The sequence below is a fragment of the Podarcis muralis genome, chromosome 11 (genome assembly GCF_964188315.1).
Source record: "Podarcis muralis chromosome 11, rPodMur119.hap1.1, whole genome shotgun sequence".
Taxonomy (NCBI): Eukaryota; Metazoa; Chordata; class Lepidosauria; order Squamata; family Lacertidae; genus Podarcis; species Podarcis muralis.
The window spans coordinates 11,261,658-11,288,574 of NC_135665.1; the positions used below are offsets into that span (position 1 = coordinate 11,261,658).

A 26,917-nucleotide genomic window follows, 5' to 3' on the forward strand; every position below is an offset into this window, starting at 1 on the left:
AGGCGGAACATGGTGGTTGAGGTCAAGGTGGCGGCTGCCCCTCTGCCATCGCCATCGCTGCATTTATTTATTTATTTAAAGTGTCCCCGGATTCATTGAAAAAAAATCTGGTAACCTTACCTTAGAGCAGTGTTTCCCAACCTTGTGCCTCCAGCTGTTTTTGAACTACAACTCCCATCATCCCTGACTAGCAAGACCAGTGGCAAGGGATGATGGGAATTGTAGTCTAAAAACAGCTGGAGGCACAAGGTTGGGAAACACTGCCTTAGAGGCCAGATAAATTTGCAGCAGATCAGGCCTATGAACTGGGAGTTGCAAGCCCTAATCAATCACCCACCAATGTGGATGAGATATCAATTCCTCTTAAAGGAGGGAGCGTGTTGCGATCGGATCTCTAAGCACCCAGCGTGGGCAGGGCTATGCCCTGCTCCAGTCTGGTTCATCATTTCACTGTCACTTGGACCCTTGGCTTGGGAGGTGACTGCAAAACAATATTTAAGCCCTGTGTGTTGTTTGCTGGTTTTATTTGCCTTCGTGCAGTGGACCCTTTTAATGAGGGTCCAAGTGACCTTTTAATGAGGGTGAAAGAGGAGAGCGCAAAATATGGTCTGAAGCTCAACATCAAAAAAACGAAGATTATGGCCACTGGTCCCATCACCTCCTGGCAAATAGAAGGGGAAGAAATGGAGGCAGTGAGAGATTTTACTTTCTTGGGCTCCATGATCACTGCAGATGGTGACAGCAGTCATGAAATTAAAAGACGCCTGCTTCTTGGGAGAAAAGCAATGACAAACGTAGACAGCATCTTAAAAAGTAGAGACATCAGCTGGCCAACAAAGGTCCGTATAGTTAAAGCTATGGTTTTCCCAGTAGTGATGTATGGAAGTGAGAGCTGGACCATAAAGAAGGCTGATCGCCGAAGAATCGATGCTTTTGACTTATGGTGCTGGAGGACACTCTTGGGAGTCCCATGGACTGCAAGAAGATCAAACCTATCCATTCTTGAGGAAATCAGCCCTGAGTGCTCACTGGAAGGACAGATCCTGAAGCTGAGGCTCCAATACTTTGGCCACCTCATGAGAAGAGAAGACTCCCTGGAAAAGACCCTGATGTTGGGAAAGATTGAGGGCAGAAGGTGAAGGGGACGACAGAAGACGAGATGGTTGGACAGTGTTCTCAAAGCTACCAGCATGAGTTGCACCAAACTGCAGAAGGCAGTGGAAGACAGGAGTGCCTGGCGTGCTCTGGTCCATGGGGCCACAAAGAGTCAGACATGACTAAACGACTCAACAACAACAACTAAGCGGACCCCCGCCCACCCACCCTTTATTTAGGTCCGTCTGGCCTTGCTATGGGCTTGTTGGCTGCCTGTTTTGTAATGGGGGCCTGGTAGGAATTTTTCCGTCTGGCAAATTGGCAGGGCCATTTGATTTTCACCTACCACCGTAGCAATCGTCACAACTTTGTAAGGTTTGGCGGTTAGGTTAGGCATTGGATCAGCAATGGTGCGGAGGGGAGGTGCGGCCATCACCTGTCCCTCCAAGCTCAAGGGTATTCAGTTAAAGGAATCTAGGGGTTGGCCTAAGGGGCTAGGGCCATACCAGGACCCCACGGGGGCACCGGGGGTGAGCACCAGTCTGGACCCTCTGGTGGTGCTTCCTCTGGTGGTGTTTCACCCTTTTATCAGATTCCCCGCGATGCGGGTGGGAATCTGATATACCGTATTTTTTGCTCTATAAGACTCACTTTTTCCCTCCTAAAAAGTAAGGGGAAATGTGTGTGCGTCTTATGGAGCGAATGCAGGCTGCACAGCTATCCCAGAAGCCAGAACAGCAAGAGGGATTGCTGCTTTGACTGCACAGCCATCCCTCTTGCTGTTCTGGCTTCTGAGATTCAGAATATTTTCTTTCTTGTTTTCCTCCTCCAAAAACTAGGTGCGTCTTGTGGTCTCATGCGTCTTATAGAGCGAAAAATACGGTAGTTTGGATGATTCCAATGCCTAAGCCAATACCACTCACATTTTGTATTCAATAAAGTTGTGGCCTAAACTTTGCCCAATAACTTAAACTAAAATCCTGTGTCACTGTGTTTCATTTTTGGGGGGGTCTCGAATCGCAACAATATAAAAGAAAGGGACAGCCACCTGACATTGCATAAAATACAACTGCTGGAAGGCCAGCAATAATAATAATAATAATAATAATAATAATAATAATAATAATTTATTATTTATACCCCGCCCATCTGGCTGGGCCTCCCCAGCCACTCTGGGCGGCTTCCATAGAAACCCAAAATACAGTAAAATATCGCACGGTAAAAACTTACCTGAACAGGGCTGCCTTAAGCAAACAGAAACAGGACTCAGGAATGGGTCAGGAACTTCTCAGCCACTTTCCCCCCTGCAATTAATCTTAAATATTACCCATATAACCTTTGCTAAGAGTCCCCCGGTCCCTATCACCCACCCAGCAGATGCTGAAATGGCAGTTTAAATGAAGTATAAAAAATAAAGGTGCTGCGATGTGACCTTAGAAATATTTCATGAACAAAAATGTAATACCCCATACCCTTGAGATTCTACGCAACGTCTGGTCAGAGGTATACATTTTGATGATGCGAGCAGCAAAGTCATCTGCATTTAATCCTGGCGCAGAAAATCCCTGAAAATGCTGGTTGACAGCCAGCCCTCTATTAACTATTCTAAAAATAGGCCTGCAAAATTAGAAAATTTCTTACTTAGGGAGATTTGAATTCATGGCTGTCTGCATACAATCTGTCTCAGCGTCGCATTGTAATAGTTTTAGCTGGGAAAGAGGAGCCTTCCTTCGAAAACTTGCCAAGATTTATTCATGTTGAACTGATTACTTGTACAGCAATGTGATAACACAAAAATGGCTTCATTAAAAAAAATATCCAGGGTGTTAATTGCACATGAGGGAAAGATATGAATATGTGTGTTTTCAGATATATTCATGTGTGAAAGAAGATCTCTTAATATGCAGTTCCCATATCTGAATTATGTTCTAATGGGTGAGATTTGAGCACCGGAGAATGACAAGCAGTCATAGAGATTTAAGGCTGCAATTTAATCTAATTCTTCAATCTCAGGAGGGCGTGGATGACGAACAAGAGAAAGGCATTAAATTCCTTTAATAGTTAACAGAATAGCTGGTGGGCTATGCATTTGCTTTGTAAAGGAAACTGTACTATTAATCTGCCATTTCAGAAATATAAAATCAAGAGCTCTGTGGTAAAAAGTCTCAAATCCATATCCACCTTGGATGCTCACTGCAGCTTCTCACCAGTTCCGTAGCTCTGTGGAGGGGAGAAATTTAGTTGCCTTCTTGCCCTTCTTCTACTAAGAGCGTTCTCAGCATATACTGTGAACCTCCTAGGTCACACTGAGCAGTCTCACTCTGATAGGATTGCCAGAGGCAACCCTAACTTCTGGACATACTGATTTACTAAGCTGAAGTGGAAAGTCCTCTGTAGTCGCTGTAGAATGTCACTTGCCCAAAAACAGAAAGAAGAAGAAGGGATAGAAGAACTTATGAAATATGCAGAAATGGCGAAACGTACCGGAAAAATAAGAAATCAAGATAACAAACTTTTCATAAAAGAATGGAAATGGTTTATGGAATATCTACAAATAAACTGTAAATAGATAAGAACATTGGCAGTTATAAAACCTGCAGTTTTATATGGGTATATATTTAAAGTAAATGAAAAAATGAGTAACTTAAGTCAATTTGAAATATACAGAAAATATAAAAATAAAATAAAATTAAGGAACCGCAGAGAGAGGGGGAAGGAAGTTGAGTTTTGAAATGTTAAAATGATTGTAAAATTACTGAGATGTATAAAACTGAAAATCATAAATAAAATAATAAAAAAAAATGAAGTGGGAAGTCCTACAGGTTTCCTTGCGGGATCAGTGTTCATTAGGCATGCATGTTTTTGCAATGTCCATATAATGCCATTGACTTCAAAATGCCAGCCCAAATTTCACCTTTTCCTGTTTAATCTGGATTCACCCTTCCAAGCTAGGGATTCAATAAGTATTTTTTTAAAAAAAATATTGCTGCCAATAACTTATTTGCAATATCTCAAATTAAGCCCCCCTATGGAAGCCCTCTTCATCTTCAGAGAAGAAAAAGCAAATGGTCTAAATGACCTGTTTATCGAGCATTCGTTCTGATTTAACTGGAAGGAGGGTGAAGCGAGGTATTTATTGTGCATTTATTATTATTTGTTTGCAGAGAGGTCGGAGAGCAAGTGTTATCTGACATTTTCCAGTGCATTTTCCCATCATTTTCCTTATCACCAAAAGCCTAATCTTCTTAGGAAGTGGGTTTGTTGCATAATACCTCCTGATCAGCTGGAATTCCACAGCTGGAATTTGTATGTAATTGAATTCTACTGCAAAACAGAGTGTGTCTAAAAACACCCATAGACTGTGTCCATTGCCATTATCCATTCAATTTTCAGAAGCAAGATGCACATTAAGCTCACAATTTCTTTGCCACCTCATTTTAAACGAGCCGAGAATACTTGAACAAAACAAATACTGTCCTTTAGGTTATGGGGGGAAATATTTTGGCCAAAAGCAATTCTTTAAATGAAAACTGGGAGGCTCGCTGCAAGCTGCTAAATTTTAGCAAATCAATTCAGACAGATAATAAGAAAAGCAAAGCTGGCACATTAAAGTTTATATTTGTTCATTTCCTGAGCCATAGATAGTGCTCACTATAATACATCAAACTGCATGGCACAAGTTAATCAGTGTAATACGTATTATTGCACGAACATATTGTGTTAGTGCATATATCACTCCTTCTAATAGTGAACTCAGACAGTGAGCGCAGGCAGGGTTGCAAGCCCAAATATGGCTACTGTAAGGTTACCAGATTTTTTTCAATGAATCCGGGGACACTTGCGTGTTGAGTCCCACAAAGCCACCCCCCACCAAAAAGTCACACATCACACATAATTTTTGTTTAAGGTTTTTGGCATAATTTTGGCCACAACTTTATTCAAAATACAAAAAATGTGAGTGGTTGCTTAGGCATTGGTTATGACTATCTGTCCATGCCCAGGGACAGAACTGACTTCCGGATTCCAGCGGAAGCCAGCGTGGGAAACAAGTATTGGGGAGAAGATGAAGCTGGGCATCAGTCCATCACTTCTCACCCTCATGTTCCGGTGGGGCTTGCACGGCCCAAGTCCGACTCCAGGGACAAGGACGAAAAGAATGGCAAGCCCCTGGATTCCTTTAACGGAATTCCCTTTTCTGCACACCATTGGAGGGGTAGGCACTTACCCCTCCACCAACCAATTTTAACCAATGCCTAACCGCCAACCTTACAAGTTGTGACGATTTGCTACGCAGTAGGCAAAAACCAAATGGCACCAGCCAATCAGCCAAATGGCAAAATTCCTACCAGGCCCCCGCACCAAGGCGGACGACCCCATGACAGGCATAGCAAGGTCAATCGATCCAGAAAAAAACCCCTCTATTAAAGGGAGGGTGGGCGGGTGATCCGGTGCAAAAAGCCAAGAGGACGACCCACGTTGGGCGTCCTATATTTATAGCCTCTGACCCCTCCTCCGAATTTAGCAATATACAAAACTCCCCAGTAACCAAATTAACCATTAAGGTCCCGGTTTAGCCAAAACTGCCCATTCACAACAGGGTGGCTTGTATTCCCCAACCGCAACACGTGCTCTCATTTAGGGAGAACCCGCTTTTTCAACTTCCTACTAAATAGATGGATTTTGTCAGGGGACTGATTTGTAAATACAGGGACTGTCCCCAGGAAATGGGGACGTCTGGAAATTTTAGGCTACTGAGAAACAAGAGTGGGGTGTAGGTTCACATTAAACAGCTAGAAGACCAAAAACAGCAAGACTTAATAACACTCAGCATATAAATAAAACCAACAGTTTTTTAAGAAAACATAAAAAAAAAAAATTGATTTACATGTCTGAGTAGGCTTGGGACTGTGGAGGTGGGAGAGGAGGGTTAAATTTCCCCCTCCATCTACTGTTTTTCCCCCAATCAAAGTGCTCCCCTAAAGCTGCTATTTGCCCTACAAGTGGCAGAGGGGACATAAATAGGTGTCATGTGTTTTGTTCAATGTGGCAAATAACAGCTGAGGCAGGAGCAGAGGTTATTACAGGAAATTTTGTAGGGGAAAAGGTTTAAACTAAGCAACCTGAATCAGGCCTCCTTTGGACGCTATTAACACTCTCTGAAGTACTAATAAACAATGATTATTCTGTTCCTACATAAAACACATCGGAAGGTGTATACTGTAGGTGCAAGGGTGCAATTGTAGAAATTCAGTATTTAATATTGTTCTTAATGCGGGGGGCGCTGTGGTCTAAACCACAGAGCCTAGGGCTTGCTGATCAGAAGGTCGGTGGTTCGAATTCCTGTGAGTGGGTGAGTTCCTGTTGTTCGGTCCCTGCTCCTGCCCACTTAACAGTTCAAAGGCACATCAAAGTGCAAGTAGATAAATAGGTACTGCTCCGGCGGGAAGGTAAACGGCATTTCCATGTGCTGGTCTGGTTCGCCAGAAGCGGCTTAGTCATGCTGGCCACATGACCCGGAAGCTGTCTGAGGACAAACGCCGGCTCCCTCATCCAGTAAAGCGAGATGAGAGCGCAACCCCAGAGTCGTCCGCGACTGGACCTAACGATCAGGGGTACCTTTACCTTTAACATTATTAAAGTAATATTAATATAGTGTTCAGTACTATAATATCTCGTGAAAGAGTGATTAAAGTAAGAAACAAAACAATGAAGATTTTTGTGGCACCTTAAAAGCCTATGAGCCAGTGTGGTGTAGTGGTTAAGAGCGGTAGTCTCGTAATCTGGGGAACCGGGTTCGCGTCTCCGCTCCTCCACATGCAGCTGCTGGGTGACCTTGGGCCAGTCACACTTCTTTGAAGTCTCTCAGCCTCACTCACCTCACAGAGTGTTTGTTGTGGGGGAGGAAGGGAAAGGAGAATGTTAGCCGCTTTGAGACTCCTTAAAGGGAGTGAAAGGCGGGATATCAAATCCAAACTCTTCTTCTTCTTCTTCTTCGTCTATAGATATACAGTATATACTATGGTGTAACCTTTTGTGGACTGGAGTCCAATTCATCAGATGGAGTGGACTCTGGCTCGTGCAGACTTATGCCATAATAAATTTGTCAGCCTTTAAGGTGCCAAAAGACTGTTGTCATTGCTGCAACAAACTGGCATGGCGTCCCATCTGGAAATTGTTCTAATGAATCAATACCTCTCTAATGGCCATTTCTCATTATAGACTGTACTTGAATATGTGCCCCCTGTCCTGGATTTAAAAAGAAAGGGAGGAAGCAAAAGAGATGGGATGGAAAGTTCTAAAAACATAAAGCACCATCCGGCAGGAATTTCCCTCCATAAATCCCCATTAAACTGGAAAACGGAATAGCAATTGTTTATTGTTATGTACTTTACTGTTCAAAAGCCAACAAGAATGTTATGCTTTGGCTGTAGTGTCAACTCAGAAAAACAGCAACTGCTACAATCAAGTGACACAGCATTGAAATGTTTTCAGATTAGATTAATTTTTTGCCTACTGTTCTTTTTGTAATTGTTTATATTAGGGTTTTCGGTACTGTGATACAATGTAAAAACAAACAAACCCAAAACAGATACAGTCATACCTCGGGTTACAGATGCTTTAGGTTGCATTTTTTTGGGTTGCGGACCCACTGAAACCCAGAAGTACCGGAACGGGTTACTTCCGGGTTTCGGTGATCGCACATGCACAGAAGCACTAAATCATGCTTTGCACATAAGCGCAATGTTCGCAACCCGCGTGTGCGCAGATGTGGCACTGCGGGTTGCGAACATTGCGGGTTGCGAACGTGCCTCCCGCACGGATCACATTCGCAACCTGAGCGTCCACTGTATAAAGTAAGACAAAAGAAACAAATAAGTACTGGAAAGAGGATTACGTACAAATATTGAGACAATTGACTCACGTGGAAAATACATATATATCATTGAATAGGAATGAGAGGATGAAAAACGTGAAGAAGGGAGGCAGAAAATCAAGTAAGAATGTCTTATAGCTTAAACTACAATGGTACCTTGGGTTACAAACTTAATTCGTTCCGGAGGTCTGTTCTTAACCCGAAACCATTCTTAACCTGAGCAGCGCGATTTCGGTTCTCATCCTGGGGCAAAGTTTGCAACCCAAGGTAGTATTTCTGGGTTAGCGGAGTCTGTAACCTGAAGCGTCTGTAACCTGAAGCATATGTAACCTGAGGTACCACTGTATATGCTTTTACTCTTCTCCTGTGAGGTCGTCTAATTACATCAACTTGCCAGCTGAGTCCCAAAGCTATGAACATCGTTCTGCCACTGAAACATCTACGTACGACCAGTCACAATGGTCTCACCATGGACGCAGTACGACAGTTCCTAGTTTATCATTGGATCTGTTACTGACACCTTGTTCCTTCTCTGATGCAGTTGCACCAACATCCTGCAAACTCTTTAAAACAGGTGCCCAGTAAAGAGGTAACGCATTGGCAGAACCCTATCGGATTTTGTTGCATGGCATCAGAAGCCATTTCAGCACAGCAAACGTTGATGCAACGATTTCCCCTCTGTTGCTTATCAAGGACGTTTAGGGGCAATGCTAGTGGTAAACTGGGCTGGGAGGACAAATGGTACTCTTTAATGGATGAGTTCAATTCCAGAAATGACTTCTTTAAAAAAATCAATCCCCACAGTGCACACATTTTGATTCCCTGCCTCCCCCAGTGCATTAGAGCTTTTTTTCTCTTTTTTGTTGGCATTTTGCAATGCTTGTGATCAACCCTTTGTCTGTTTGGTTCTTTTAAATAAATATAGCTTTTAACTAATTGGGTCATTGCTCAGATCGCTGCTCCAGGGAGCACAGTCCGGCGGCTCAAGAGCCCAGCCCAGCACTGATGCCACGTCAAATCCGTACCCAGCCTTGGAATCACACGGCAGCCTTGGACAGGATGAAGCCTTGGAGGAGCGAAGCAAGAACAGGCCCATGAGAAAAAATGCAAAAAGCAATATGTGTAGTAAAGAATTATTGCTGTAACAGCCAAAGCTAAAGGAAGGGATACCAGAACTGATTTGATTAGCACAGCAGAGAAAGGAAATGGTTTTACTGAACGCTGCAGCAGAAACGGATGTGGGGGTTTTTATTAAAAAAAAAGGAAACAAATTTGTACTTAAATATTATACTTCACCTATCACAAGATAATACCAAGGGGGGGGCCAAGTTCCCATACAGAAACACCAGGCTGCATTGTTTTATACGCTGTGCATAGATCCCTCAGAAACCAGGACATATTTTTGAATTCTACTGCGTGGCTATGAGTCAGTGTGTGTTATTTTAGGCTCTCCTTTAAATAGCACAAAAACTGTTTGCAATTAATTGCCTGATCGATGTCTGAGGCGGTAACGTGTAGCATTGCACTTCAAACACTTCTTAAGAATGCACTATAAATAAGTGATAGCAAAACCATAATAGCAACTATTGGACAAAGGTTGCGATGTAAAAGAGACGAGGGAAGAGAGATGTAAGCCCGTGCAGTATTCATTGGTGCATCAGTTCAAAGTACAGTAGTTTGGATCTCGTGTCCAGGTCACTTAAGGAAGTTGGGGGTAGACTTGGACCAACTGACCTACCTTAAGAGAACAGCAGCAAGAATTAACCAAAGAGACAATCTGCAAAAACATCTGTGTAGAAGTGACATGTAAATGGTTTGCAGTAACAGCTATTCCCATCCCTCTTTGCAAAGCCTTGAAAAGCCTCTCTAGAGAGTGGGGAAGCCTTCTGAGCCCTATGGAACGAGGTGCAGGGGCTACTGGAGATGCTGGAAATTGCCTGAAATTGGTTGGAGGATCACCCAGCTATCATTTCTGTAAATCCTTAGCAAAAGGAACAGCAACAATGATTTAAATCGCATCATCAGTCTATAGATTGCTTTACAAAGTAACAGGTATTGTGTTGTTGTTTTCAGAAAGACACACCTCTCTGCTTCGAGCAACTTACAATCTAATCACAAACAGCAAGAGAAAACATTGGGGGTGAATGAAAAGAATTATAGGCGCAATTGTATTAAATTACTCTCCCTGGTCACACACAGAGGTTGCTATTTGTTTTTGCAGTAGCAGTTTCCGGCGATGTGGGGTGGACAATTTTCTGCTGAAAAATGTCCAGGCCTAGATTCCCACCCACCTACCCACCCCCACCCAGCTTAGTAACAATGAATGTGTGCCAGCTGTAAATACAATATTAGGCAAGTTTGGTAGTTTCGAAGTTTTTGGCCTGTTTGCTAAATACAAGTAAAATAAATATGTCAAACACTCCCTGGTGTTCTCGGCTGATTCTGATGCAAACTGACCAATTTCCTATGCAAATTAGCCTTATTTTCTAGTAAACCCTCCACGAAACCCACAGGATAGAAACCAGCAGCAAATGATCAAGCAAATGGAACAAACTCACAGCTGTGTGAAAAGTTTCAGATCTTAAACAGCAAGGAGGCAACCCCATAATCGCATTTGACTGGATTTAACCGTCCAGGGGTCCTTTACCTTTACCTTTGGTGATTATAATTTAAAAGCACACTTCCTGCTGGAGATGCTATATCTTGTTACCGTCACCAGTGATAGCCTTTCTCTCCATGAATCTGTCTAATCCCTATTTTAAAGCGGACCAAGCTGGTGTGCAAGAGCACATGGAAATGTATTCCATATTAACTCTGCTTTCTGTAAAGTGCTTCCTTTTGTCTGTTCTACATCTTCCACCATTCAGCTTCATTGGGTGACCCCAACTTCTATGATGATGATGATGATGATGATGATGATGATGATGAGAGAGGAAGAAAACCACTTCTCTGTCTATTTTCTCCACACTGTGCATAGTTGTATGTATAGACCTCTATCATGGTTCCCCTTGCTCGACTTTTTTTCTAAACTACATAGCCCCAAACATCATCATCATTTTAAAAATTTGTAAAATTTGTACTGTCCTTCATCCGCAGGTCACAGGGTGGTTCGCAACAGAAAAATACAAAATACGTAACAAAACAAAAACAAACCAGTAAACCCTCCCCAAACACATTAAAAAAGCTATAGAATGTTAACCAACCGAACACCTAGAATCATAGAATCATAGAATCACCTAGAATCATAGAATCATAGAGTTGGAATAGACCACAATTCCACTGTCAAACAGCTCTTACTTTCAGGAAGTTCTTCCTAATGTTTAGGTGGAATCTTCTTTCTTGTAGTTTGGATCCATTGCTCCGTGTCCACTTCTCTGGAGCAGCAGAAAACAACCTTTCTCCTTCCTCTATATGACATCCTTTTATATATTTGAACATGGCTATCATATCACCCCTTAACCTCCTCTTCTCCAGGCTAAACATGCCCAGCTCCCTTAGCCGTTCCTCATAAGGCATCGTTTCCACCTGGTTGTAGAGAAATGTTTTCACCTGGCACATAAAGATATGTAATGAAGGAGCCAGGTGAGACTCCCTGGGGAGAGCATTCCACAGACATAAGGTAATTGTTCCAGCCCCTTGATCTTTTTAACTGCCTTTTACTGCTCTTGTTCATCTCTTTTTGATATCCAGTAAAGAAGACTGGAGGGAGGCGGGTGGCGCTGTGGATTAAACCACAGAGCCTAGGACTTCCCGATCAGAAGGTCGGTGGTTCGAATCCCAGTGACGGGGTGATTTCCCGTTGCTCGGTCCCTGCTCCTGCCAACCTAGCAGTTTGAAAGCATGTCAAAGTGCAAGTAGATAAATAGGTACCGCTCCGGTGGGAAGGTAAATGGCATTTCTGTGCGCTGCTCTGGTTCGCCAGAAGCAGCTTAGTCATGCTGGCCACATGACCCGGAAGCTGTACGCCGGCTCCCTTGGCCAATAAAGCGAGATGAGCGCTGCAACCCTAGAGTCGGCCACGACTGGACCTAATGGTCAGGGGCCCTTTACCTTTGTTTTAACCACCTTGAATAGTTTGGCATCATGAGTCTTCTGTAAACTTGGCCCCCTCGCTTTTTAAAAATTGGAACTACATTTATCAGTTTCCTGCCCTCAGGCACAGAGATCAATCTTAAGCTACATTTTTGTTGTCGTTAGAAGATGAGCAAGATATATATGGACCCAGTGATTTGTTAAGTTTAAGTTTGTCAATAAGGCATATTCCTTCATCTCTTATTACCAGTATTTGTATCAGTTCTTCAAGCCTCTTCCTAAAAATATCAGTTATCTGCCCTGTCTTTTTCTGTAGCAAAGAAAGACACAAATATGTTCCTCAAATTCTCTCCTCCATCCCTTATTGTCTGCTTGGGCCAATTTCCCCGAAGTTTGTGCTTGTGATCTAGTTGAGATTCCTGCATTGCAGGCGGTTGGACTAGATGGCCCTTGGGGTTCCTTCCAACTCTACAGTTCTATGATTCTATGATTTGGGCAAGACATTGATTTTTCTGAAGGAAGCCTTCATTCCTATAATAGCTTCCTTGACTCTGCTGGTGTCCTCTTGGACTGCAGAGCAGGGTTGGGGAGAAATTCAACTCAGTTCATACCTAAAAATGAATCTACCTAATTCCTGCTTTCTGAAATAAGACAGAAATTGAAACTTAGCATTCTCTTGAAAGTCACACTTCCTTGCATGTTGCAGTGCGCTTCTCCAGTCAAGTAATGTATATAAAAGTGCATATACTAATGTAAGGTGTGCATAAAAATGCACATAGTCCTGAAAACAGCATACAAAAATGCATTACAAAGAAGGGAAATTTAATTTGCAGAAATGTGTATGTTAGGGAAAAATTGCACTAAAATCCCAATGAATTTTTATGTGGGGGGAGATATATATAGATATATATATATATATATATATAGGCAAACTGATATGGAAATGTGGAGAAGTGAATTTCCTAAGAAACTGAAAGAAACTGAAACAGACTGATTCAATCATCCTTCCTGGAGAGCACATTTCCTAATCTGCACAGGTACACATTCTACCTGAGCTTTTATTATTATGATTTTGAATAACCCCATCCCCAATACTTTATGGAGAGTATTGGTTTAAAGACTCGCTCAAGGCAAATCTTTAAAAATGTAGTATAAACACCGACAACTGGGAAACACTGGCCTGCGAGCACTCCAGTTGGAGAACAGCCTTGACCAAAGGTGTCATGGACTTTGAAGAAGCACAAACTCAGGACAAGAAATGTGCTAAGAGGAAGGCATGCTTGGCAACTCCATGACCAACTCCCTCTTGGAAACCAACGGCCCCACTGTGGAAGGACGTGTGGATCCAGAACTGGCCTCCACAGTCACTTACGGACTCATTGTTAAGACCGTGTTCATGGAAGACAATCTAACTCAGCCACAGGTGATCACCAAAGTAGAAGACGACTTTATGGAGAGATGCGGTCCTCTGGCCATTCTTTTCAGCTTCCTTTTTACCAATCCCTTCGTTGTGAGTAAGCTGCCACTTTTGAAGTCAAATGCAAATTCCTTGGAAATTGTCCGCTTACATATATATTGAATTTAATAGCACAGTGGCCATGGGTGGTTCAACAATACCTACATCTCACCATACAGAGCAATACAGAGGATTAAGTCCATGTTCATGTCCAACAACTTTTATGGTGAGCCGAGACTATCTTCCCCAACCGATTGTGAGAAGATGCAAGTCAAAGAAAATTTATAAATAGTCACTGGTAGTGACAGGAAAATCTGTTACTTTTGGTTCCTCTCAGTTTCTCATTTTTCCAATCTTAACTTCAGATCTTCACATTTTCATAACAGTTTGTGATTTCTTTTTTTTCTTTCTTTTTTTAAAGCCTTCATGAAAATTCATCAGCATTTTTGTGTGAATTTCTCCTAAATGCTGTTTTGCTCACAACCTAAAATGTGTCCATTTAAATGGATAATTATTTGGCCTCTGTTTTGTGCAACGGTTCTGTCATTGCTAATGTGCGTAGCATTCCTCACAGAGAACATTTCTAGTGATGCGCAGGACGGTTAACATACATGTTTAGCATCCGATTAACATATTCATGCCACTTTAAAAAAAAAAAGTGTCATAATCAGAGATAGTGATAATGAGAGATACTCTGCTTCAGTTCAAACTCAGCCCGGATGCTAATTTCTAACAATTATCATTGCGAACCAGGTATTGTAATTTTTCTACTTCTTCTCCAGTATGCTACTTCTACTTCTTCTCATAATATATGCTAATATGCATATCTCTCCTTTGAATTTGCCTTCAACATGATACCGTGCCTCAGAAGTTGTATAATGTCTCAACAATGTGCCAGGCTTTTTAAAACCTTGGTTCTTAATAATTATATATTCCAGCTTCAGGCTGCAAGCCTATGTAGTTATATGATTATTTATTTTCTCTGTTGACTGATTGACGTAGGGCTTTTTTTAATCCCACTTTTCTTTAATTAAAACACAGACATCTTACAGACACACCAGGACCACTGAAATCAGCAAGATGTATGTATACTTAACTGTGTAGTGATCTGCAGGTAACTTCTTTTAAAATATCTCTAATCATTTACACTAAAAGAAAGAACTAAAGCAGGAAGTTATACACACACCACACACAGTGCTTTTTTCTAAAAAAAAATGTTTAGGGGCACTCTCATTTTGACTCAAGAAAATCACCATTTTATAGTTCAAATCGGGGAAAATAAATACAGTAAATGGACAAAAGTACACAGATTTACAAAATGTTTAGGGGTATGCGTACCCCTGCGTACCCCCCAGAAAAAAGCACTTTTGTGTGTGTGTGTGTGTGTGTGTGTGTGCGCGCGCGCACACACACAAACACACAAACACACAAACACACACATATATATATACTTGATAAATAGATAAGATGCCAAGCTAATTTTTATCCATTCTTCATTTGAAAGAAAGATTGTCTCATACAATATGTGTGATTAGAAAAGTCTTAACTGCAGCTCAGGTCCAGTCACAGGGAACCTCACACATAACAATTGGCAGCACACCCCCATTTTCATTATAAAGCACGTCCAACTTGTATAATCTGGTCTGCGCGAGCACCGGGATGTAGATGTATGTTCAAATGAGCATTTTCATTTTCATTGACTAGGTGCCTAGAAGGTTGATTCCACGAGTGGATTTCTCTTGTTCCATTTTCCCCGTTTGCGTGTTCAGACCCAGAAACCTTCCCCCCTAAATAAATTCACACTTGACTCAAATTTTTGTTTTGGTTTTTGGCAGAGTTTAGGCCACAACTTTATTGATTACAGAAAGTGACTGGTTGCATAGGCTCTGGTTCGACTAGCTCCCTGCCTTGCAGGTAGCGCTGACCCAGGGCACCAACATAGGTCAGCCCAAGGGTGAACACCTGGATAAGCGGAAAGCCAGGAACAGGCTATCTCTGCCACCCAAATGCCCCCCCCCCCACTCAGGCATGGGCACAACCTCCTCACAGGGGATGACCAAACCATCAAGTCCCTGGATTCCTTTAATGGAATACCCTTCACATAGGGATGGCGAGAGCATTCTCCCATCCCTATCACCTGAGCCAGAGCCTATCTGCAACCTTACAAGTTGTGACGATTTCCTACGCAGCAGGCAAAACCCAAATGGCAACAGCCAATCAGCTAAGTGGGGAAAATTCCTGCCATGCCCCTGTCCCAATGACAGACGACACACAATGGCATAGCAAGGTCAAGCGCAAAGCCCTAAAAATAGGGAGAGGTGGGCGGGTGGTCCGATGCACGAGCCGAAAGAGGAAGCTCTGGGTCACGTGCATAGGTATATATAGGTCCCTCGAACTGTTTGGACTGCATCCCATTGGCCAGATTGCACCCAGCTACAAGGGATCTACCAATCGGGTGTTGCGGCTGACCAACCATACCGACCCACAACACAGGGTGTCGGTTTCCAGGTCTCACCGCAATACATGCCCTCTTCAAGGGAGGACCTGATACACTATATGAACTAGCATCTTGCATTGCACGGTGAATTTTGAATGTCTGCTCAGAAAATTCTAGAATTGCTTTGGTTCCTCTTACCACTGAATTGTCGGGAACTAGTGTGTCGAACTACACATTTATCAAAAAATGGTCCATTTTGCTCTGTATTGTTAGTGCTGACTTTGACACTGTTAGCAGACACTGGAAATGAATCAGTAGATATTGGAAACGAAGGAAGATTTTTCCCGAGAAATCAGAAAGCCAACGGTGTAAAAGCTCTTATCATTTCACGGAATCAAAGGCTTGAAGGAGAACTGGAAGGGACACGAAGTTCAGCTTCCCCTCTTTATTTGTTCTATGCCTGGAACATCTGCACATCACATTTTCCCTTTACCAAATAACATTCTTTCACAGAACATGAATGCGAACTATGCCAAGACTCTTGTCATCGTCATTCCTTAGAATGTCTATGAATTTTCTATTTCCTTGGTGGAATTTACTTTGCAGACCAGTTGAAGTCAAGCTACCCATGACTCCTAACATTTAATGCCAAAGAAACAAACAATGCTGTTTCAGCCAACAACATATTATTGTTACCTTGTTACCACACTGGTATGAATACATCTATCCTTGAAAATGGGGGAATAACATTTGTATCTTTAAGCTTTCCACTTTAAATTGTTCTGCAAGGAACATAAAGCTCTCATACATCACCATCCAAAATCAAATACTAAACAGTATAGCTACCTGTCAGAATGTTTTAAAAGCCAGGGCAATATGACCAAAGCGACGAAAAACTTTTAGAAAATGTCCACCTTTTTAATCTACTATGATTATGTCTATAAATAAAGCATGGCGGACGAGACGGGCGAGGAATTATGAAAGCGTAGTTGACAAGGATGGAGCCTTGTGTTGAATTCTCACCATTTCTATTGTGGATAAGAGCTTGCCATCTATTTGGCAAAATTCATATCTTTCTCAAAGGAGCCACCAAAAGTACTTGTAGTTTTTCTGTCACCTGTAAAATTATAGCAGTGTTGATAGTTAATAATGAACTGCCCTTTCAGTGTACCCTGCCTATGTGCCGGATTTGAAATTTTGATTGGACCTAAAATACCCTAAAATACAAAAATGTTTTTAACATGAGAACTTCTATTCTCGTGCGTGCGAATGCTGCACTTATAGATGAAGAGTCAGATATAATTAAGAGAAGGTATAACCTAAGAAGAACGGCTTCCGTTAGGTGCTTTATGATCAGTAAATGAGCAATACAAAGATTTTGTCCATCCACGGCATCATGCCTATTAGCCGGTATTTTTTTATATATATATGTCATCATGACATGACTTACATTTGACAGTTTATATATCACTGGAATCAGTGTTGTGATGTTTGTATATTTCTTGCTTTCTTCTTAGTTCTCAAGTGATCCTGTAATAATCCCTAAGCCCTTGTAGTCACATCGTCTGTCTACCGACAGTGGCCTGGTTCCCATCACCCTTTCTGAGGTGCTATAAGTGCTGTAAGCTATGCATGCTTAGAACTTACACTATAACCACAGCTGGGTGAGAGCCATCCTCTCAAAGGTACTATTACCAGGGTTTGTTTTCTCAGCCAAAGCTCACAGGAGCTCAGTTCCAGCACCTCTCAGGTGGACGCCATTGCCATTCTAAGAGAAGAAGGGAGAAGTTTGTGATGAGCTCCGCCACCTCTTTTTCTAGAAAAAGACGACTACCGCACTGACTACCACCACTAGCAATCGTATCTTGCCAACCATAAAGCACAGATATTGCACAAGTTTCTGGAATCAGGTGGATTTTGTGGGCAACAAAATACTTATATGACAGAGAACAGCTAGTCTGAGGCACAGTGTCAACTTACATGCCTCCCTCATTGTCAAATAGCACACGGTATGTTCTGAAAGGTAGCGATGAAGATCTTATTTCACCTCATGTGCTGTGGTCATTTTAATATGGGAGAGGGGAACATCGCCCTTTTTGGAGATGCTTCTTAATGAACCCACTTGTTGTAATTACCATCGTCAAACAATCCCCACACCTCTCATGTCTGCCAAAAGCACGCAGTCAAGATAGATATTTAACAAGATATTTAATACAAAATTACAACCAGTGGAACTAAGGTTAAAGGTTTGCACATTATAGCACTACTTGGAATACTGTCGCTTTTCCCTTTGAAATCAACAGAGCTATCTCTCTCTCTCTCTCTCTCTCTCTCTCTCTCTCTCTCTCTCTCTCTCCATATCTATAAAATTTTTGCTTAGTCCTTTAGGATACAACAAATTAATGTTGCTGAAAAGCAGTACAGTTACACAGCAAATAATTTATTGTTTGACAGAGTGATTTTTCAACCAGGTAACAGAGCACACATTGAAATCTCTAATTGCTACAAAGTAAGCCATCAGTCTCACCACAATGCCTTACATTCTACCTGGTTAGAGTACACTTTTAAGAACACTGAAATATGTCTCAGCCATATTGGCCTAGAAATACCCTGGGATTTTTGCTCTGCAACTAAACTATCAGCGTGCTGAAAAGAAATAATGTTAAAAGTGGCTGAAAGACTGTTATGTAAAACAAGACTGCATTTTATCTGCACCAATTGGAAAAAGAATATTCAGGTTTGCAAAATATGACAAATACTGCAAGCTGTGGCTTTTTCTCCACCAAAAACCCCAAACCACACACATACACTTGCAAATGAAACAGACACACACACACTGGAGATATTTCATGCTTGAAATACGGCAATGGATAAGCACAGGTTCAATATGAATAAACTCTTGCTTCTTCTATTAAACCCGACATATGAGAAATCATTATGCACAATAAATTTGCCCTATTCTGGGGGAGAGGGAAACTGAAGACTTTTGCTTTAGAAATATTCCTTTCCCACTGTTTTAAATCATGTTAACTGCCAACGAGTCAGCATGCATGCTTCCTTAATTAAAACAAATTAACGTGGATTTCTGACAACGTCTTTCTGCTCTTAACAATCTTTGCAGTGCTTCCAGAAATGAAATGTGCCAAGAGAAAACCTTCCAGCCTGCCTACCTAGCTGCTGAAATAAGAAAAAGGTTCCCCACCACCACCACCCTCCAGTTGATTAAAACAATAGAATGGAAAAGAAAACAGACCAACCTTCACAATGTACGTCACTCCAGGTCCCAGGATCTTCTCGTTCGAATGCAGCCACCCTTGGGAGACTTTGCTGGCAATGTTGCTCCCTTGATTCCAGTCTTCGCCTCCCAGGTTCATTTCCTCTGACCATGTTTTTTTCCCTGTGTTCATCTTGCTCTTGTCCTGCTGAGAAGACGGAGTGGCAGAGGCAAGGTTACATGTGTTGTCTGAAGCCTCTGCTGCCGAGCTCCCCTGCAACTTGGAGGCAGCAAGCTCCTTCACTGCAGACGAGAGGTTCTTGATGCCCGAAAGGCTGCCTGAATGGGAGAGTTTCAGGTGGGACACTTTGTGCATGAGAGTGCAAATGGCGGTGGATCCATCTTGGTCCTTCTGGAGAACCTCAGGAGAGACCAGGTACGGCGATGGTGTTGACGTTGGACCAATTGATGAGACCTTGCTGTTCATGGACAAGTTATGGATAAGATCGTCAACCGATGTCACCGAATCATTCCTGAAGCGGTTATATTTGGTACGTTGAAGCATTCCCTTCTATCACGAACCTTGCATATGTTCTGACAAACCAGGGAACTCCTGTGCTAACATAGCAGGTGATCCAGAATATCAGCGATGGATGGTGCACATTTGGCAATGGGGCAAGATAATAATAATTTTTAAATTGCTATGAATTTTTTAAAGGGATTTTTGCTTAAGGTTCCATGGTCAAGCTGGGTGCAGCGATAGTTTTCTGTGCAAGAGAACGATCCCAGTCCTGCTCAGAGCTGCCAAGTCTCTCACAGCAGAAGCATGACTCACACAAATGAGAAGGACCCCTTTTCAACAAAAGGCTCAGTGAACGCTGCAAATCACTTCCTGTAGGGGGAAAAATCCACCCACTTACAGCACACTACCACCAATCAATTCTCAAATTTCCTTTTCCTCTCTTAAACAGATTCTCCCCCATCTTTCCTTCCTACCCCATTTTTGCAACCATAGGTGAGTGCCTGCAATAGTTCCAAGTATAACTGCGTTAACCTCCCCACCACCACCCGAACTACTTTTTCATTTTCATTTTCCCCCCTTCTGTCCTGTTCTGATGACTTTATACAGCATGCCTTAGTTAGGCAGGAATAAAGTAACAATTTCATGAACAATGTTCAGGCAAACCCACCAGCATACAAATACCTGTAAAGGCTTCCATAATACACAGGAGGATTGCAAATTCTGTGTGGGTTGAGAAATTTATATGGTAAATAATCTAGTCTTTTCCTTTCAGGTAAGCATTAAAATTGTGCTGCTCTTTACCATAATTGCCACATTGCAGTTTTTCTTTAAAAACTGTGATGCCATTATGCTTTTGCTTTTTTCATTTCCAAGAGGGAAAATATCTCTGGGAGGGTTTTTTAATGCAGCGTTACACTAAAAACTTTTGGCTGAGCAAAAAATGCACCCACCCGTGTGTTTGGTGGCGGGGGGGGGGGGGGAGTGTGGCAGTGGCAAGAGGCTTCTGAAACAAGGTTGCTTTTTCTCTCACAATTTAATGCAAAGGAGATCTTAACTTTACCTCTCAATACTAAATTTAAATCTTGAAAGCTAAGAAATACGGGAGGATTATTCAAGAGTACTTAAGGCAATGAGCTGATGCCTCGCTTTCAAAAATGAACATGAATACAAAAGGAAATGCTTCAATGCAGTCATAAAATACACTTACTTGAAAAGATCCTCAACTCACACACCAAATCCCCTGATTTGTTGCAGGCATGCAAAATTTAACATTAGTCTGACAACCCAATATTAACCACACACTAAAGGACTGAGGTTTGTTTAAGCAGTGTATGGATTTCAATTACTTATGCTGCAAGAAAACAGATTCAGAATGGCACCGCAACTTTTTGAAAAGCAGATAAATAAAACTGCAACATGCAAGTCAACAAATTTCCCAGAGGGTAGCCCACACTCCTTTTTCGTACTAAAGGCTTAAGTACGGAAAATGCATCAACGCAGTAGCATGCTTCACTGCACGTATTTTATGAGAAGAATTCATGATACATAAATGAAGGCAGCACCTCTGATCCCAGTAGCGATGAATGAAAATGTCCTATTCATTGTAAAAGCAGGTTTCTAGTGATCTGCAGAGTTGCTTTTCAGCACACTGCAAACCTGCTACAACATCCAAACTGCATTCATTCCACCCCCCCCCACTCCGCCCCAGCTTCCTCCTGCTACCCTAGCAACAGCAAATATACATCGTATAGATCATTTCTGGTCTTGTGTTCAGCAACAAGCCGGAATCTCTGTCATTCAGAAATGATTCCCTTCATTAGAAGTAGATTTTTTAAAAAAACAAAAAAACCTGGAAAATGTGAATGGAATTCTCTGTATATCTGAATGAAAGAGCTGGCTAGCATAGCAGCATTTCTGTGAATGAAGCCCGGCCTTGCAGCCTCTGCCAGGCAATCCCTTGGATGCTAAGTATCTCAGCCAATAAGAAACAGTCTGGATGACTCATTCAACAAAGACTCTCTAAATAGTGGAATCTTCCATTTCACACACAGGTAGAATTTATATATACATATACACCAACTTCAAAAGATATAAACATGACCTTCAACTCAAAAATACACACTTGTTTACAGAAGGTATTTCAAGCGATTTTTATTTTGTTTTATTTTTTACAATGTGTATTTGTACTGTTTGGGTGGTGATGTTTTTCACCCCTCAAATAGTCATTCAGTTGGTTTAGGCGTCCTGAGGATAGGAACATACATACTTAGATGCCTATGAATTCACATCGCCAGGTACACTGGGCAAAATTCGGTCATGGGTCAGCTCCCTTGTAAAGAGAAGCTAGAATGATTGGTACTTTTCAGTTTAGGGACAAAAGGTGGTTAAGGACAAAAGTGATGTTAATAAAAGGATGCTTGGTGTTGAGATAATGGACAGAGAGAAGTTATTCTCCCTCTCTCATAATATTAGAACCTGGGTCATTCAGTCAAAATGACTGGTCCAATAGTCGAGGCAGATAAAAGGAAATATTCTACATGGTACATTGTTAATTTATGGCATTCAATGTTTTGAAGGCAAGCACAGATGTCAAAGAGAACAACAACTACCAGACTTTTAGAAGACATCTGAAGGCAGCCCTGTTTAGGGAAGCTTTTAATGTTTAATAGGCTATTGTATTTTGATATTCTGTTGGAAGCCACCCAGAGTGGCTGGAGAAACCCAGCTAGATGGGCGGGGTATAGATAATAAATTATTATTATAAATTATTATTATTATATCAGGAACCATGGGGAACCACCTATTGGTGGTTTACCCTTACAGGACTCCCTACAGGAGTAAGATACAGTCTGTTCAATTTCCAATGCCTAAGCCAATACCGCTCACATTCTGTGACCAATAAAGTTGTGGCCTAAACTTTGCCCATTAACCATTAACCTAATATACTGTGTACATGTGTCATTATTCTTCACGGGGCGGGGGGCTTGTGGTCTTGACACGCAAGTGGTCCCCACTGGAGAAGTGGTATGGCCCTGGCCCCAGTCTGGGCATTGGCAGGATCCACTCTTTCTGGAGCCTTTGAACAGGATACAATCACCCCTCTAACCAAGACTAAGCTTACCCAATGCCTATCTGCATTACACAAACAAAAATGAAATATTTTACAGAGTGGTTTTTTTATGTTGGATCCTTTGTAGTCCAGAGAAAGATTGGGCTAGGCACACGCCCACCCTTTTTTTGCAAGGCAGATTATAGAACATCAGAGAAAATTAATCCATCATGGCCTCGATATGGTTAAAATGTGCTGCCTCTTTATGGGGGCAAAATATCTCTGCCATTCAATTTTTGCCTTTTATGCAGCTGTTAAAGACCCAGGCACTTTTCCTGGAATCATTCCCACCCCCACCCCCCCATTAAGATTGGTAAATGACAACTTTCTAAGACAAATTTGGAAAAACTTTGGCCTTCCAGATGCTGCTGAACTACAACTCCTATCATCCTTGCCTGTTGGCCATTCTTGCTATGGCTGATGGGAGTTGTAGTTCAGCAACATCTGGGGGGCCATATATTCCCCACGCCTGCTCTAAGGCCTAGATGCCTCTCAAAAATTTGTTGTTGTTGTTGTTTAGTCGTGTCTGACTCTTCGTGACCCCATGGACCAGAGCACGCCAGGCACTCCTGTCTTCCACTGCCTCCCGCAGTTTGGTCAAACCCATGCTGGTAGCTTTGAGAACACTGTCCAACCATCTGTCGTCCCCTTCTCCTTGTGCCCTCCATCTTTCCCAACATTCCAGGGAGTCTTCTCTTCTCATGAGGTGACCAAAGTATTGGAGCCTCAGCTTCAGGATCTGTCCTTCCAGTGAGCACTCAGGGCTGATTTCCTTCAGAATGGATAGGTTTGATCTTCTTGCAGTCCGTGGGACTCTCAAGAGTCTCCTCTAGCACCATAATTCAAAAGCATCAATTCTTCAGCGGTCAGCCTTCTTGATGGTCCAGCTCTCACTTCCATACATCACTACTGGGAAAACCATAGCTCTCAACAATTACACTAAAGATAATACCAATAAGAAAAAAAATTGGCAACCATAACAGATGGAGCAGTGGTCCAAAAGATCAAGAAGCCAAACTTGTCTGTGGAAGAACTAGGTTCAGTTTCCATGTTGACAGCACCATAGATTCAATATGTGGCCTTGGGCAAATGACATTCTGCTCAGCTTTGGTTTTCCATCTGTAAAAGAGGAAAAGGCAGCAACCTGCCTCGTAGGACACCTGTGAACACAATACTGGAAAGCGCTTTGCAAATGAATAAATACTGCCATTTGAGAGGATGGTAAAGGTGGTTATCGATGCATGAGGCTGCAGACTTCCCTGGCAAAAGGAAAAGAACAAGGAAATGGAGAATTGTCACTACGAACCTCTAATTCTGTCTACCCGGATCCTTGTAGGTTACCAAAAATTGATCTGCACGTCACAGTGGATGACTACTGAACATTTCAAAAATCGATTTCTTTTCTCTGTGCCTTAATAAGAGCTGAACTATCTACCTGAGCCTCCTGAGCACTGGAAAAACAGAGTTCACATGAACCTCTGGTGAGTTCTGTGGGGTGGGAAATGAGTGTTGACCATCATTGATGACTCCTGACTTTTAAGCAATTATTATTATTATTATTATTATTATTATTATTATTATTATTATTATTAAATAAAGCGAACGCAAGCCCTCAGTCATTTTGATGTGACTATTCCTTTCTGCCCACGCACAGCACATTTCATCTGACACACATGCACAGCCATGTGAATTTCCAAAGGCAAATCAGAGCCGCCATCGGCATCAGGAGAAAAAGCTGTTGCTGTTGAGCGTTCTGATTCAAAGCATTCCTGAGAAAACGAATTCATGAATGGGCTCGCAGCATTCAGATTTCTCTACCCTGGACGTTTGGGTTTATTCTCATTGGATGAGAAGACACCGAACAGTTCTTAGGCTACCGCAACAGCAAGAAGCAAGAAGAGGATGGGAAGACAACATTGCCTTTCTCTTGTCTCGCTAATTCAGACTTCTGTATTACAATAAAGCAGCCTTGCAGCCTCCCCCTTTATATGCACTGTATCCATGGCAATTTTGTTGCTATGGGTGGGCCCGGTACACACATCGCTGCCTTATCTGGCTTGGGAAGTTGCTCCTCTAAACGGACAGATTAGCAATAACTGCAGCACAAATGCGGCACAGAATCCTTAGATCTGGCCTTGCAAGCCTTTGTCAATGGCTCCGACGCCTTGCTGAGGTGTGGGCTCACGCTCTGATTCCAATTCCTGGGAGATAAACCATCACACCAGCAACGAACGCACGTGCTCCATTTTAACGCAATGGCTGTCACAATGGCCCGGAGGCTTGAAAAAGAGCTTTGCCATTCACGTGGCAGCTCCAAAACAGGAAGCACAAGTGAGTTGTACTTCCTATGCTTTGTATCCTGTGTGAGGTACACCAGCCTGTGGAACACACTGAGACTCAACATACATTTCATCAGCCTCTCTCTGTGACACACTATTCTACCATTTCAGGGTTCAAGACAGAAAACAGAAGAGCTTGTAGCTCGCAGGGCTGCACGTGCACTGTAAATTTAAAGGACGTTTAATAATAATAATAATAATAATAATAATTTTTATTTATACCCCACCCTCCCCAGCCAAGGCCGGGCTCAGGGCGGCTAACAAGCAATAATAAAAACAAGTGAAGGGCTTTAAAGGTCAAAACCAGCAGCTTAAATCTGACCCTGTACTCCACTGGGAGCCAGTGCAGCTGGAAAAGCACTGGGTGAATATGCTCCCATGGCAAAGACCCCGTGAGGAGCCTCGCTGCAGCATTCTGCACCCGCTGGAGTTTCTGGGACAGCTTCAAGGGCAGCCCCACATAGAGCGAATTACAGTAGTCAAGCCTGGAGGTGACCATCGCATGGATCACTGTGGCCAGGTCGGGGCGGGAAAGGTAAGGGACCAACTGCTTGATGCGGCGAAGGTGGAAAAATGTCGCCTTGGCTGTTGCTGTAACCTGCGCCTCCATGGAAAGGGAGGCATCAAGGATTACACCCAAACACATGACTTCCCCCAACGGATCCTGGGAAGTGTAGTTTACTTTTCACTTCCCAATATTCTTTGGGGGAAGCCATATGTTCAAAATGTATGGTGCACAGACAGGAAAAGAGATGGCCCTGCCACTCTAAGGGGCAGCCTTTTCTGCCTTCTGGGCAACTGGGGAGTGACTGAGTTTCACTACAGTGGTACCTCGGGTTAAGTACTTAATTTGTTCCGGTGGTCCGTTCTTAACCTGAAACTGTTCTTAACCTGAAGCACCACTTTAGCTAATAGGGCCTCCTGTTGCTGCCGCGCTGCCGGAGCACGATTTCTGTTCTTATCCTGAAGCAAATTTCTTAACCTGAAGCACTATTTCTGGGTTAGCAGAGTCTGTAACCTGAAGCGCATGTAACCTGAAGCATATGTAACCCGAGGTACCACTGTATTTCCATCCTGCTCTAGATATAGGTCATCAGTGCCCAAGGCTAATTTAGTCCCCAAATTCAGTTATGCATCCTTGTTGTTGTTTAGTCGTTTAGTCGTGTCCGACTCTTCGTGACCCCATGGACCAGAGCACGCCAGGCACTCCTGTCTTCCACTGCCTCCAGCATTTTGGTCAAACTCAGGTTAGTAGCTTCAAGAACACTGTCCCACCATCTCGTCCTCTGTCGTCCCCTTCTCCTTGTGCCCTCCATCTTTCCCATCTTTCTCCATGCATCCTTGCCAGGTGATAAAAGGTTCCAGAACTGCAATCGTTATTCAAACCCATTTTCAGCTCGTTTTCTGCATCCTTTATATCCAGTGCTTTTTTTTTCTTTAAAAAGTGTTTAGGGCAGGGGTTGTCAACCCGGTCCCTACCGCCCACTAGTGGGCGTTTCAGGATTCTAGGTGTGCAGTAGGGGGTTCCACGGTGCAAGCGGAATCCTCCTTCCATCGAGCGCTGGTGGGCAGTAAGAAAATTTTACCATCAAGAAAGATACATTAGTGGGCGGTAGATATAAAAAGGTTGACTACCCCTGGTTTAGGGGTACAGTGGTACCTCAGGTTAAGTACTTAATTCGTTCTGGAGGTCCGTTCTTAACCTGAAACTGTTCTTAACCTGAAGCACCACTTTAGCTAATGGGGCCTCCCGCTGCTGCCGCCGCGCCGCTGCTGCACGATTTCTGTTCTTATCCTGAAGCAAAGTTCTTAACCTGAAGCACTATTTCTGGGTTAGC

General features: G+C 42.7%; 1 protein-coding gene across 4 annotated transcripts in view; it reads right to left on the reverse strand.

Moving 5' to 3' along the window:
• SHC3 (SHC adaptor protein 3) overlaps positions 1-21,577 on the reverse strand; it is a 60,063-nt gene extending 38,486 nt beyond the window's left edge. For 2 of the 4 annotated variants that reach the window (XM_077936047.1, XM_028748833.2), the window contains exon 1: positions 19,152-21,187. In XM_077936047.1, coding sequence (XP_077792173.1) covers positions 19,152-19,673 — 522 coding nt within the window. In that variant the 5' untranslated portion in view covers positions 19,674-21,187. The other 2 variants (XM_077936046.1, XM_077936045.1) reach the window with 2 other exon arrangements.
• Positions 21,578-26,917: the final 5,340 nt, after the last annotated feature.